Source organism: Montipora foliosa, chromosome 10 (genome assembly GCF_036669935.1).
Source record: "Montipora foliosa isolate CH-2021 chromosome 10, ASM3666993v2, whole genome shotgun sequence".
NCBI lineage: Eukaryota > Metazoa > Cnidaria > Anthozoa > Scleractinia > Acroporidae > Montipora > Montipora foliosa.
This window is the reverse complement of record NC_090878.1, coordinates 15337544-15353276: the sequence shown is the minus strand read 5'-3', so window position 1 is coordinate 15353276 and position 15733 is coordinate 15337544. Positions and strand designations below refer to the sequence as shown.

Below are 15733 nucleotides of genomic sequence, written 5' to 3'. Positions count from 1 at the left end.
TCATTAGTGATGATTTCATGCTACACCGATGCATCTTGACTGTGTACTGACGTATTCTTGAATTGTCTATATTCAGTGCAATCTTTTTGCTATAAGAACGTCCACTAGTACTTTTTAACCTAAGAGGCTTTGCATAGTTATTAACAATATACATATGCATAAATTCATGTTTTTTTCGCAATTGGAGCCTAAAACGTTGTTTTCGTTTTTTTTTTTTAATTCAATCAAGGTCGATCAATACGGATCGAGTACGGACGTGAAGTTTCAAGACAGCGATCTTCTCCTCACTTTTAATAGACCTTTGGTGAATGTAAGCTTCGATATTAATTCTAATACAAAACGGCTCGTAAAAAGTTTCTTTCAGGCAAACGTGCTAGGTTCTGCAACACAAATTCGAACTTAACGAGGAGACTATAATTGCGACTTTGCATCCGTCGTAAAACTAAATCGTGAAGACAATGTACTGGTTCTAAGATGAAGAAAGGATAGCTATGTTTTTCTTCTCAACATAAGTTTTTTCATGCACTATGTGTCTCTGTCTCAACTTAAGCACGAAGTAAGCAAATATTTTCAACCAGATTTCAAAGAGGAATCAGATTCGACTCCGTGTTTAATCAATACATGCACAATTTTCAAATGCTTTCAAATGCCCTTTAAAAAAAGGTTAGACAATGTTATATCGTAGTCTCTTCTGTATATGCATTGAACATTTAATCCGACTGATTATTTACCGATCAACCAGCTGGAATCCCCCTTGAAATAATTACGGAGATGTATTTGGCTTTTCTTATAAGGAGTTGCAAAAATCTGCAAATTACTTGCTAAGAACTATACAGTTTTACAACACTGCATTATTTATTTGTGAAGGTTTCAATTGCGTCAGTCCTCTCTTAAAGACATGTTAGAGAAGCAACTCGTGCATGATGTGTGTTTTAAACAATTGATATTTCTCCTGTTTTCTCTGATAACCCATTCTTCCTCTCGATCGAATGTCTTGAGTTCAGCCACACGATGATTGTAAAAGCTAGAGTTCCCAGTGCAAACAATAAGAATACAAAACCACTTCCTATTAAGGCATATGACAGTTCTCCGTCGATTTTTTCGCAGTAATACGTTTCGATGACATCTCCACTTGGATTCAACAAGCTTGAGCAGCGAAATCCAACGTTAAGTAATATGAAACTTGGCGTTAGAAACAATAGAAAAGCCAGCACTAAGCCACAGATGGCTAAGTTGACCATACAGACACTGAAGATGGCGTGTTACTCGAGAAGTTCCTCTCTTTCATTTAATAATCTTGAAATTTAATGCAGAGTTAACTTCACGCAATAACACGAAAGGAGAATCTCAGAGACTCGGAAGCAATAATTTCCTTTTATCCAACGAGCCACCAAACTGATCTTTTAACAAATGTTTCCAGTTGAAAATGTGTGACTTTTGTTCCCTTCAATCCATTTCACCCATTGCTTTAAGTGCGCGGAAAATTTCAATAATGAACGAAAATGTTTATGACGTAGTTATGCCGCTTTCGCGGGGTGTAAACTAATATGTTGAAAATAGGAGAAAAGCTTATGATTACACAAAACATAGAAAAAGAAATGTCCAGGGCGGTCTCAAAAGTGCGTTCAAATGATTGAAAGTTAAAAATAAAATTCGTTGTTCGGTTTACTTTCGTGCTATTACAAAAAAGAGTGGATTAAGGATCGATAATGCTTTCTCCAAGGGGGCGTTTTTAATGGATAACTCTTTGCTTTAGGCAGCGGCTGATCTCTTGCTGTACGCAATTTGTATTCTTTTCACCGAAAATTACAACGTTAATGAGAAGCTCTTACTAATTGTCACTAGTGAAAAGCAATTGAAAAGAACTTTACAGTTTATTAAGTGCTTATTCGATTTTAGTGGATTGAAAAGATTGCTTAATTGAAAAGTGCTAAATATATGAGCCACTGTCTTCTTACTGCGCTATTTTTGTAGTATGTATATAAAAGCAATTAAGATCACTTCTGAACAAAAAGTACATGTCGCTATCGAGTTTCTAACAGTATGCCAAAAATAATTCCACATCGGAAACCGCTGGAAACATTGTCTCCAACACTTTAAGCCGAGAAAATGGACTTTCAATGATGTGCTTTTCTTTTTTTTTTTTTCAATCCGACGTATAAGCATGACAAGCGTACCTTTTGGTAATCGGAAAATCCAAACAAAACATGTGGCTGGATTCACACTAAATGTCTGCTTCAAAACAAAATTTTATTACAGGACGAAGACCATATCGGTTGAACGTGATTGAAACGTCGAAGCAAATATTTCTGATTAAAGTCATGAGCTATTTTAAAATCACCCTTAAGGACAATTTATCATTTGTACTCTAAATGGGAATCAGTGGGGAAAAAAGAATGCATAAAAACAAGGTATAGCTATATTTAGACACGTGGTGGTACTTAGGGTTGACACTTTAGGCCATTGAATGCAAAGAATCCATTAAAGAAGACAAAACAGCTTAATAAGACGCATTTACAAATGTTAAGTTATTATGATGGCCATGGAGTTGAAATGGATTCGCAAAAAACTTCCAAAGCGAAATCTAGTTATTTATCTGGGAGAGGCCCATATCGCCAAGTGTAAAGATCTCGAATTTGCCTTGAATTCATTTTTGTTTCTCCGCTTTTCACGTAACCTGCGTAAGGTTCCTTTAATTTCAAAGATCCGGTCTCGGGTCTTTGAATTGCAACTTTTTAAGCAACATTCAGAACACTACAAACCAGAAGAGCATCAGACTAATTCTAATATTCTACCTCCATTGTATCACTTATAGTTCTCGTCATCAGAACTGACATCACCAGAGGCCACGCGTAAAAGAGAATATAGCTCTAGGAACGAGAGTGTCTGTCCTATGTATTCTTCCAAGGAGGTATTCTGTCCGACCTGTAACAAGATCATGCGGGAAATTTTGACAACGATCTCATGCTTGAGCTGATGAGGTTTGCGCTCTTCCCACAGGAGCTCATTGCTCGTCAATTTGAATGAAGTGCCGCAAGGTAACAACGCTTCACTTGATCTACCATGCATGCACCTTTTGCAATTCCATGGTCAACTATGTTCAAATGTGTTTGACTAGACAAGACGGCAAAACTTAGCCTGTTCCCAGGCTCCCAGATAGTCGCGAAAGAGGAAAAAGTGCGTGCGAAAAATGAGTGGACCCAAGCCCCCCACTGTTTTCAAACAAGTCTTGGGTAACCTGTGGCAAGTCACGTTTCTCTTCGTGCCGGACAGGGCTTAAAAACGGCTGGACATGCGCACTAAGACTCAGGCTTCCTCCCGCCATTCGATTTTCAAAATGGCGGACGACGAATGCAGATTTGACACGTCATTGTAACGGCCATTTCCAACGTCTTGCTCGCCCAAGGCCTTCAACTCCAAAGTGAATGGAAGGCACAACTGTTCAGTGCTGCCGTTTTGATCATGATGGCAGACATCGGAACGGTGATTTCATAACTATCAAGCAATCGACACAGCCCTCTTGAAGAGAATCTTTCACCGTTTCAGAATTTGCTCAAGGTACAGTTTTGCCGTGAACTAAGGGCGTTTCGATTTCTCTAAGGTTTTGAAAAGCATTTTTGGATAGGTTATTTGTTACTGTGACACATATCAAAAATGACTTTTGATTCGTTTTGATGAAATTTTTAAATTCCTTGTTGTTCATGGACTTCAATGACATTTCATACGGAACAAACGGAGGAGCCATTCGTGAGTTGAAAACACTTTCGTCTCTGTTGTTGTTGTTGTCTTCGTCTCTTGTTCAGTCACTGATAAGACTTTAAAGTATGCCTGGAGTTCAAAGAGTCGTTTCTCATTCAATTCGTGGGCAGATGAGAGTCTGTGGCTAAATTGAAGGTTATGTTTCGTCTAGTTAGCAATGGTACATAAAACCTGAAGTTAATAAACTGCTTTAGTGTGTTTGAAATCTTGTGTCGTGTCTTTCTATTTTAGACCACCTTTACACGATTCTTGCTCAACGACTGCCCTTTCGGCCAAGGATTTTTCTCGCAAAAATCCGCGGCTGACCGGCGTCGCCTCCTCGGCTGTTTAGTTTAAGTTTTGTTGGTGCAAGTTTGTTAGGGGTTTTAAACTTTTTTCTCTTCATGATGTATTATGTTAACGTAACCTCAGAAACTGCTCGTTTTCCACCTGTTGCGGGAACCTATTATTTTCTATTCCCTGGATAGCGCTCATACCCGTCCATCAGCCAAACTTCGGACTGTGGAGATCTGAGGAAAATAATTGAGGTGCCGGAAAAGGAAAGGGAAAGTGACAAAGAATGAGAGAGTAGGCTGCTAACAAAAATTTCGATCTATCCATCTAAATAGATACACAAATATATTTGCACATTGTCATTGATCTAATAACAAAAACAAATTGAAGCACAAGAAATTTCCAAAAAATCTTGCTGCACAAATTGCCACCCAATTACAAATGAGGCTCTCCTTTTATTTCACATGCAACAGTCATTTCTCAGCAAAAGGCTCAACTTCGGGAGAAAAATGAGGAACTCAAGGATGAAACTAAAATCATTCACAGAAAAATAAAAGATAAACAGTTTAGTCCCTCTGAAATGTTGCATACACCCAGACCCATCTCGCCAAATAAATGAAAATACCTTCAGCACAGTCAACCATTTAAATCCATTAATATATCAATATGCACATTCTCCACACTGTTCTCCAGACATTTCCTATGGTACATACATGTATGAGGAGAATAATTATTTTATTTCACAATCAAGTCCTTTTTCACTTGTAGATCATTTCCCATTTTCTCAAGAACCTTCATGTTTGATCAGTTAAGAGACATTAACATAAGGAGAAATAAAATATTGGTAACTCTTAGGGGTTAAAGGGCTGAACATTCACTAAAACCTACACCTATCAGGGTGGATTCATAACTGCATGCCAAGACATTGCCATTCTGAGTTACCAGGGACACTGCCACATCTTAGGTTCTTTTAAAACAATGATAACAAATCAGCCTTGTCATCAAATTAAGTAATAAGAAATGTAAACAGAGTACATGAACATTTGCCACATAAAAAACTATGTATACAATAAAAAATTCAATAAGCTTGAACTCTTCAGTACCTACATGTATAACATTTTTGCATTAATTTTACTACGAAAATGAAACAAGTGAAACCTCTTCTTATCTGCCCCATTTTGAAATCATTTTTCAAAAGGGGAAACCACCTTTAGCACACTTTTCCAGCAATTTCACAAGGCCCTCACCAGACACTAAGCAGATGGAGAAAATTTATGTCCCATCCAAGATGGAAAACTTATGTGAGGAGCTAGCCTGCGAATGCAGATTTATGGAAATACATCTGCGTTCGCAGGCTAGCGAGGAGCATGCACCAGGAATGTTTGAAGATATTTTGATGCTAAATTTAACAACGAAAAGAGAACCCCCTCACAAAAAAGAAGAAAGCTTCAAAAGTCAAGGGTTGTAGCAGTTCTGCAGAACTTGAGTTTCTTTCGAACCAGGTAGTTAACTAAAAATGTTCAAACATTTAAACAAAGGAAGTTCTGTGATGCATTTATGAAATTATACTCAACGAATAGGAAACCCAAATTAATTTAAAGGGCATATAGGTGAAAAGACTCTGGCGGGCAGCATATGTAAATATGAGTCAACTAAATGCTTGATAACAAAAAACAGCGTCATATGAAATGTAAATTGAACAATAGACATTTGTCATTAAGAACAAATTCTAATAAAATGTCGGTCTGTCCAACAGAAAAATAACAGACTACAAAAGGCCAATGGTCTTAATTTAACCCACTGGCTCCCAGGGGTTCCCCATTGACGAGTAAAATGGTCTGGCGTTAGACAGAGTAAAATACTCTGGCATTAGACAGAGTAAGATACTAAGTCTGGCCAGCTTAGGCCGGTTTGGGCATCAAAGTGTTAAAGTTTGGTGGATTTAATTCTACAATTCCCTTATGGCTGGACAAGTGATGTGGTATCTTGTTTACCCAAATTCATTTCATAACTACCGGTACTAAACTGAACTTGCCAAAAAAAAAACCAAATGGAAATTGGTAAAATACTAAGGGAAGCAACTGAGGCATACATTCCAAATATACTACACAACAATAAAAATTGAATAACATTCAGTTACAAGTATATGTAATGCAAGGGATAAGCATGTGTTAACCAGGTTACTGAGAAAGTTACAGTCAAAACAGCTCAAGCATTCCTCTGGTATGAGCAGATTCATGAGTTCATTATTGCAAATTTTATATCGGTAACCATTTTGAATAATCTGTTTGTCAAATGAATAGTGCAAAATTCAACTCAATCCTCAGTTGAAAACTCGAATTTTGATTGGAATATTGCTGGCTCCCAGTGCCAGGCTGCCGTGGGAATTTCACAGGTTTACTGATTTGCATAATCTTCCAAACAACTGTCATTTCACTCTAGCAACATTACCGTAATCTTACCAGTATCCTCAAACTTGAGACACCATGTTTTTGAATTAAAGATTGGATAGAGAAATTAATTTTAAAATAAAGGCAAATCACGCTTGTTACGCCCTCGGCAGATTATGCAAATTGCTACACCTGTCAAATTCTCACGCTGGCCTGGCACCGGAAGCAAGCAATAATCCAATCAAAATTCAAGTTTTGACCTGAGGCTTGATTGAGTTTTGCATCACTCATCCGAGAACCAGATTGTTGAAATGATTCCTGAAATCAAATCTGCAATAATGAACTCATTAATCTGCTCGTCAGAGGAACGCTTGAGCTGGTTTGACTGCAAAGTGAAGGGATTGTGTGCATGTTGTTGTATATCAGTTAATCTTCTAATCTTGTATATGGGGGAAATTGTGATGCTGAATATATTTTTACACAATGTTATTGGCTGCTCTACGTGGGGAAAAAAACATTTATCATGCTCATCGAGGACGACATCCACTTCATCCATGCACAACAACACCCATGTACCACAACTACTACCTGGCACATGTGCACTGGTCTCATGGACATACAGCCATCTGTTTTAGCCATCACATGACCAGCAGAATGTCAAAAATTCCATCATGTTGTCCCTGTCGTGTCCAAAACTGGTACAATCAAACAGTATAGAGGAGGAGTGTCAATTGAAGCTATACTGGAGCACTTACATTAAGAACCACATTAATCAATTTTTGAATTAACATACATGGCCACATCGTCCCCAGAGTACAAAACAATTAAAATGACTGATACCAAGAAAAGTTGCGAAAATCTGAGGTATAAAAAAGAGAAAGCAACAATAACCACATAATTTAACGATATGAAAATATCGTTTATTCTCATATACTTTAGCTACAGTGTAGAAGATACAACGTGTACATTTAATTGTAGATGTCCAAATTATCGAGTACTGCAATAAAATGCTTAGATAGGTGAAGTCCTACAGAAACATGCAGAATGTGGCAGTAGTAAACAATGACATACATGTGCCTCAATTTTTATTTCTACAAATTACACCGACTGTAAGCTGTCCGTGAAGCCTCGAGGTTTTTAATGCAGGGAAATTAGGAAAAATCAAAGTGACTTCATGAATCAAAATTCAACAAGCTTAGCAGGCGCTAACTATAATCATTTAACCAAGAAAAACTTTACAATAAATATTTGTTTTAGATACCTTGCAGACGAGGATGAACGTAGCGATAGTGACGATGATCAAGATGATGACAAAAATCAAGAAGATGAAACAAACAAAGGAGGAGATAATGATTTTGTCGAAAGGCAGCTCGTATCTATCACTGACAAGTCAAGGAGCTTGTGCATGTCGAAACAACGCCAAAGGCAAATGCGACCAATCCATTCCTTCATGATGGAAAAAACTTCTCTGATCTTCATAACAAATGGCTTTTCTGAAAACCACTCAAATATTAAAAGGTCACAACCAACAATCGCAACCATGGTTGTTTACACAGAATACGTGTTGTCCTCATATCCATCTGTTCACTAAATAGCCCAAAACTATGTTCAAAGTATCAGGATCTACAACGGTAGCCTCGCAGCTCCTACAAGGTCTCACCTGATATCTACAACATGATAAATTTCGACTCAGGCACATGTACAGTAGAATTTTTCGTAAATGCTCATGCATTCCGCAGAAACACAACAGTGAACGCCATGTAAAGATCATGAATTCTAAACTGAACGCATGCGCATTTCATGAGAGGGGCATTTTTTACGTCATAACCTCTCGACCAATCAGCCGTTTTTAAGCCCTGTCTTCGTGCCGAGGTTGGGAAGTAAACAAGAAGAAACAAGATGGCGGAATGTTGTAGGAGAATTTCTGCATAATATAGAGACATCGTACACAATAATACAGAAACTTGGTTGCTTTTCCAAGGGAAAAATAGGAAACTGGAGGACTTCACACAACTTCAGGTTATATGAATGTGTAAAATCAGCGATCTCGATAGACATTTTGGAAGATCTGGAGAGCGAATTGACTTGATAGACTTGATTAATACCTCGCAACTGTAAGCCGACAAACTGAACCATATGGGAGCTGGGGCCTCTGCAAGTAGACAAGGCTCGGTTTTGATAAGCCCTCGAGCCGAGGCCTTTTCGAAAAATAACGAAAATGGAGTAAGTATGAAAAATATCGGTCAGTAATAAATATTTACCTCTCACGAAAAACAGTAACTGGTGACTTCAAAATCCTAGCAGGTGTAATCGGCCACAGTTCTATTTGAAGTAGTGGGTAATCGATCATTGCAAATTACTTTTATGGATGAACTGGTGACGAGGCTTGTAATGCGGCATTTTACCATTTACATAACTTGAGACGTATTAAAGAAATACCTATCGAGGGATTCTTTAACTACTTTGGTGCGTGCTTTTATAACCAGCCGTCTTGACTATTGTAATGGTTTATTGTTTGGCTTACCAAAGGCGCAGATCGCTAAATTACAGCGTGTGCAAAACGCAGCAGCAAGACTTACCGGTATTCTTGGCTTCGGAAAGTTTTCTCACATTACACCGGCGCTTTTGACTTTAAAATGTATTTATGGCCTTGCACCAACTTATCTTAGTGATCTCATTAGTATAAAATCGAATTCAACATATAATCTTAGGGTGTACTGGTAAGCTCTTATTGGACCATCCCAAGGGAAAGATGCTTGCAACATTGGGAGCCAGATCATTTTCAGCAGCAGCTCCGAAACTCTGGAATGCTTTGTCAAGCAACATCACTTGACAGTTTTAAATCATCTTTTTAAGAAGTATTTTTATAATTTATAACTTTCTTTTATTTTTATGATTGTAAATATGCACTATATAAATTGGTAAATTATTATTATCATTATTATTATTATTATTATTATTATTATTATTATTATTATTATTATTATTATTATTATTATTATAAATCACCTGATGAAATCATGAAATTATAAGGACAGGAAATCATATGAATGCAAGTGTATAATTTCGTGATTTATGGGCACGAGTGAGAACTTTGAGAATTTTTGTAACTTTCAGAACTTTTCATAACTTTCATTACTTTTGAAAACTTTTATAAATCGCAAAATGCACCAGCAAGCTCTTATGATTTTTTATTTGTTATATTACAGTTAAAATCCCAGCAAATAAGAACCTTTAATTTTAAAATTTAGCCTAAACAGATTCTTAAATGTACATAAATTAATGGTAATTAACAGAAAATTAGGCTATCTAGGTTCTTAAATCTTGTTATAGATAGCAGAATTGTAGTATTCGGCCTTCATCCCCTATGCGACAGCCAGATTTTCCATGTCCCTTATATGAAATTTGAATAAAATTTGAATACAGAATTAAAAGGTCACATAAAAATGACTATAAAAAGCAAATCGAAAGATCACACAAATCTTGAGAACATCAATCAATTATTGATCTTATCTACCAAAGTGCACATTTTAGGGTCAACAGATTCTTGTTTAGAGGGGGTCTAACTGATAAATCTTAGGCTAACTGGTTCTTAAAAATAGGTTCTTACTCACGGGTTTTACTATATACTCAATAAAATGATGCCATATTGCTGTTTCCATTGCAACTTAACCGTATTGCACTCTACCTATTTATGGTTTGATCGTTGACCAATCAAAAGTTTACATGATATTCTGTTGAGTATACATTGTAATAATTATAATAAACAAAATTATAAGCTGTAGAGTCAGCCTTACTTCAATGTTATTCTTGGCATTTGCCTTGCCATTTAGCTGTTGCTGAAAAATTACTGACACATTTTTGTTTTGACAGCAACTGATGCTAGATTCACCAGCTTTGATAGATTTGGGACATGGTACTGTACGATATCGACACCCTGATGAGAAAACAGAACAGGATCACTCCCGAGTTAAAACTGGTTATTTTTACCATCCTCGGCTGGATGACTTCAGCGAAGGTATAATTTTGCTAGGATCCTTCTTGATGTTTAAGCCTCCCACGCAGGCGTTCTTAGGGCCTTGTTTCATGTTCCTTCCCCACAAACGTCTGCTGAAACGAAAAACCACAGCTGTTTTCCCTCCATTTAAATAAGCCAATCAGCATTGACTAATTGTGTTGTAGGTCAATCGCCATTCACATGCTGCGAAAGAATGCCATACAAAACAAGAGTTTATCCAAAACTGGAAAATAGTCTCTCATTGGTCCTTAATCCTTAAATGGAATTGGTTTTTTGTTTCAACAGATGTTCCTGGGGGAGGAACATGTGACGAAGCCCTAAGAATGTCTACAGTTGTGGGACTATCTTGAATTTGTTTAATATTCTTTTTGAGTTTTTGACTTGTTACTGGTGTGGTGTCTTTTGAAATACTTGATTTTGCCAAAAAGAAAAAATTAAATTTCCTTGTAATGACTTTTGTTTACAGCCATTGTCGCTGGTAACTGGAGCCATGCCTGACGACCAGTTTAAAAAGCTTAAGAAAATGAAAGCAGATACTTTCGCTGTATTCAACTAAGTTTTGAGCTGGGTATTAAAGTTGATCAACTGAATCAACCAAGAATGGTTTGGGATTTTTACCTTCCATGCAGAACATGAAAAAATCCAACCAATGAAGAAAAGTTGATTCCAATAATGTCTTTTATGCAGCACATTAAAAATGATTGAAGAGCAAGAGTTCAACCTGGAGCATTGGAGTGCAAGCAAATATTCCATATTCATTATGATAATAATTATGAATATGGAATATTTGCTTGCAGTAAATTGTAATTCTTTTGTCTTCAAGCTAAGGAGACCAACAAGCCTCGCTTTTAAGTGACATTTCTTTTGTATTATGTAGTCATAATGAGGCTAGTTGGTCTTTTTATTAGCTCAAGGACAAAGGAATAATTGATTGGCCGCCATTTATGAATACAGTCTATACAGTCATGTAGATGATTTCAGTGACGTCATCAAATTCTAAAATCAAAACTGCAAGGTGTTTTGAATTTTTATCTTTGGGAGGTTGAAGATGACCTAGAAATTTTTTTCAAGTTTCGAGTTCCATGACATCTTTCGTTTAAAATATATGGCATTATGAATTTCTGTATTGTCACCTTGCATGACACCATGATACAAAGTTACATGTATTTGGTTGAAAAAAATGTCTATGCCTATGAATCTCAGCAGTCTGAGCATTTTAAGAACATTAGGAGATGTGTTCATACACATGTATGTTATCTCATGGGCAAAAAGTAAGCGCTTTCATCGATAAGTGAATTCCAGATGTTCGAGTGGATTTCTGGCGGCCATATTGGTGCACAAACTAGGAGCCCTTGAATTTTTCTCTTCATATCCCAAGTCATCACTGAAGCTAAATATTCTTTCATCTCAATGGTCAAGGGGTGCTCTAATGCCCTAGGACACCCCCAGCTAACATTTAGTAAAATCAGAGTAAAATCTGTAAGTCTCACTCCCAGGGGTCAATGAGACAAGTGTTATACATGTAGATGGACATTACAGTGTACTCTGGCTAACTCTGGACGATTTTACTTGTTACTTGGGGGGGGAGGGGGGGTAGAAGTCAGTGGGTTAACAACCCCTACATTCACTCAAATGTCCCCATTGACCCATTGACTCATAGTAGTGTGTGGCTCTGTGTGATGCCAAGACTTTCCTTTTCCCTGGGGTTCCCTGGTGGGGGGTAGAAGTCAGTAGGTTAACAACCCCTACATCCACTTAAATGTCCCCATTGACTCATAGTAGTGTGTGGCTCTGTGTTAATTGCCAAGACTTCCCTTTTCCGTGGGGTTCCCCCTGGGGGGGGAGGAGTAGAAGTCAGTGGGTTAACAACCCCTACACCTACTCAAATGTCCCCATTGACTCATAGTAATGTGTGGCTCTGTGTGATGCCAAGACTTTCCTTTTCCGTGGGGTCCCCCCTGGGGGGGGGGGGGGGGAGTAGAAGTCAGTGGATTAACAACCCCTACATCCACTCAAATGTCCTCATTGACTCATAGTAGTGTGTGGCTCTGTGTGATCCCAAGACTTTCCTTTTTCCTGGGGTGGGGGGAGGGGGGTAGTGAGACTTCGATGTTACTCTGTTAAGCACCAGAAGATTTTACTTGTCAGCGGGGGCGGTTATAGAAGTCAAATTGAATGGGTTGTAAATGAGCATTATTTTATTTTTATTATTCTGGGTGACGTTTCTTTCCTTTTTGCTTAATAGATGCAGAAGTGAGACCAGAAGATGGCTTTAAATTCCACTATGTATTCAAAGGACCCAAAAAGGATGGGAAACAAAAAAAATTGTACTATGTGTACGGGACACATTTATCAGCTAAGGATGAAGGAATAAAACAGGAACCATATCGACCTGTAGGAAAAGGATACAACTGGCCAGAATCGTACAGAAAAGCTAATAACTTATATTACGAGTTAACATTCCCAGAACAAGGTAAGAATCATGCAAAGTGACTACAGGCCAGTTATTCCATTTATTTTATTTTGTTAAGGATGGGCCTAATTTTTGCAACCAGGTTAGGGTTTTGGTTGTTTCTTCATCAAAGCAGACAAAAGTACTGTTGACACTCTTTCCAAAGGTGTTCACTGAGCACCAATCCTTAGCATTTCTTTTTCAAGTGGACAAAAAAGTGTGGTTCAGATTTCCACTATCCTTACTACATGTAGACAATGAGAGAAGGAACTTGTGGATTAAAATATGGAATAAAGTTCTCTGGGGTACACTAATACTTTAAAATAATTATTATGTCTTAAAGAGTTTGAAATTTTGTTTTTGAAATTAATAAAAAATTAATAAAAACTTATATGATTAGATATTTTACAAGTTGGGTAACATAATTATTAACATTAAATAAACCAATACAAGCAATGAACAAATGTTTCCTGTGTTTAGGGGAAGAGGACTTTGCAGATACTGATAGTGTGGTGACTGGAACCGATTCTCCAGAACTGGCTGACTCTGTTGTTGATAAAGAGAATTTGAGGTACAGTTCATTGCCTTCAAAATAGCAAATTTATTGAGGGCTTAAAGGAATTGCAAATATTAGTAATATGGAAGGGTCAGCACTCTCTCATGTTTTCATTGTTGACAAAATTCAGTACCGGTATTGGTTAGTGTAACCAATCGTTATGACTGGAGCTTGAGGTCACATTTTGGTACATGTACAAATATTTGCCCAATGCATGTAATCGCTTTCTTCTGCTCTTGTTTGAAGCATTTCTTTTTCACATGTTATTTGTCAGGTTTCTTTTCTGGCAAAGTACATTTACTTAGATTTTTATTGAGTAAAACAGTTCTAATCTCATGACCTTGAGATTTTTAACTCTGGTGCAGAGCTGGGTTTTTTTTATTTTAAAAAATTTCCCTTTTTAGATGAAACGTAGCTCGTGTATTTTCCCACGCGTGCAGCTTCAATCTTATTCTTGTCCATGTTTGGGCATAAAATTGGTGTCTTAAAGGCCTCAGCTTTGCTCCAAAGAAAAGAGTTGCAAGTTACATGCCTTGTGCTTCTGGTAAACAAAATCACTTTTTAAATATTACAATTTTGTTTTTTGTCTTAGGATTGTCCTGGGTGAAATGGAAACGGTGGATTCTTTGAAAATGAGGATGTCTTTACGTCTTCTGATACCAGCTGTAAATTTTCATGTTCTTCACAACAAAAAAGAGCTCAGGTACTGTTCCATTTCTGCCTTTCTACTAATAAAAGTAAGTGTAAATAACAATTTCACTTCAAAGAGTTTGCTAATGAAAAGGTAAAATAATTAATGGTCTTTCATAGGCCAGAGTAAAATTCTGTAAAATTAGTGGCTAACTTCATCGTAAGAGAAAGGGTTTATAGGAAAATAGTTTTGAGTAGACAGATAAGTATGTAAATGAAACCTTTTGGACCCAGACAGCATTAGTACCTACTAGGACTCTTTTTAAAGAACAAGAGGCAAGATAAAGTTACTTTATATCAGTCTGAATGTTTAATAACAAGGAGGACAATAATATAATAGTACACTTAGTCATGTGAAGCATCATGAAATGGAGAAACCATGACTGGAATTAAAAAACATCTGTGTGCCATTAAGTTACATCAAATTGTACATGCAAGATTGGCCAACTGAGTACAACTAGCTGTTCTCTAAAGAACAGCCCGCTTCAATGACTTCATTGTGTGCTTTCCCGTACACTTTGTTTTCCAAACGATGTGGTAAGTATTTTTCTATACATCTTTTTGTTGGGCCTAATTAATACTGCAACATGTATTGTAGGTGTTGGTACAATTGTTTTTCCAATTTAATTTGTGGCCCTGATGTTTTGTACCCTGACCATAAATTGGACTGGTTCAGAAATAAATCTACATGGTAAATTACAGTATTAAAGGCTCTTGATATTGGTCATCTCTGTGTTGAAAATAATACATAGTGTACCGCTAGGTGATTCAGGAAAAAAAGTAAGCACTTCAATTAGGAGCCAATGTATGATTGTATAATATTTTGAAGCTTCCATGATTGCAAACAATCTCACACACCAAATATTGTTCTACAGGCCTGAAGATGTGGTTGGTGATCTCAGGACACCTGAACAAGGGAACTGGAGGAACTTTCCAGTGTTACTGCATTTGACATAGCTGTTGTTAAATAGCTTGACTTTTATACAGTCTGAATTTACTAGTCACATACAGTAATTTGTAAAAAGTGCTGACTGGATGGTTTGGGGCCAGGTTGGTTCTATGCTAGGCTTACATTTTTGGTTAGTTAGACTTACCGTACACTGTACATGTAACTAAAGCTGATTCACAATTCTCTGGTCAGTGACACACAATGCATAATGCACACAAAGCAGTGTAAGCAAGGGGTGATGCAAGAGAAATGGGTTTCTCAGCCCATTTGCCAAAACAACATTGTGGGAGGTTAAGGTATTGTAACGTGTTTCAACAATTTCGTCCTACACTGTAGATGTACATATAATATTAATGCATCTCCCATCCAAAACAGACAGCATTTTTATTTTGTACATTTGTCTTTCATAAATACACAATGTAAGCTCCACGTTATTTTCATTTTGTAGGACAAGCTCTAACGCTTAATTTAAATTTACCAAAATGGATTTAAATAACTATGTACAGCTAGTAGTGCAGATTGGGTCTAAAATGCAGACTAGGTACAAAATAGGCCTAGGCCCCAGTCTACATTTTAGACCCATTCTGCATTTTATACTGACCGTTTTTCTAGATAATGCAACTAAATTTATGAAAAGGTTCATACT

The 15733-nt window shown here is 37.1% G+C and overlaps 1 protein-coding gene across 1 annotated transcript in view; it reads left to right on the top strand.

The window, feature by feature from the left end:
• The first annotated feature begins 8291 nt into the window (after window positions 1-8291).
• LOC137972425 (uncharacterized) overlaps window positions 8292-15733 on the top strand; it is an 8224-nt gene continuing 782 nt past the window's right edge. Inside the window, exons 1-6 of the mRNA XM_068819131.1 lie at window positions 8292-8645; window positions 10296-10440; window positions 12686-12913; window positions 13373-13463; window positions 14041-14151; window positions 15014-15733. The exon at window positions 15014-15733 is cut by the window's right edge and continues 782 nt beyond it. Of these exons, the coding sequence (XP_068675232.1) occupies window positions 8559-8645; window positions 10296-10440; window positions 12686-12913; window positions 13373-13463; window positions 14041-14151; window positions 15014-15095 (744 nt within the window). The 5' untranslated portion in view covers window positions 8292-8558 and the 3' untranslated portion in view covers window positions 15096-15733. The remainder of the gene's footprint in view (window positions 8646-10295; window positions 10441-12685; window positions 12914-13372; window positions 13464-14040; window positions 14152-15013) is intronic.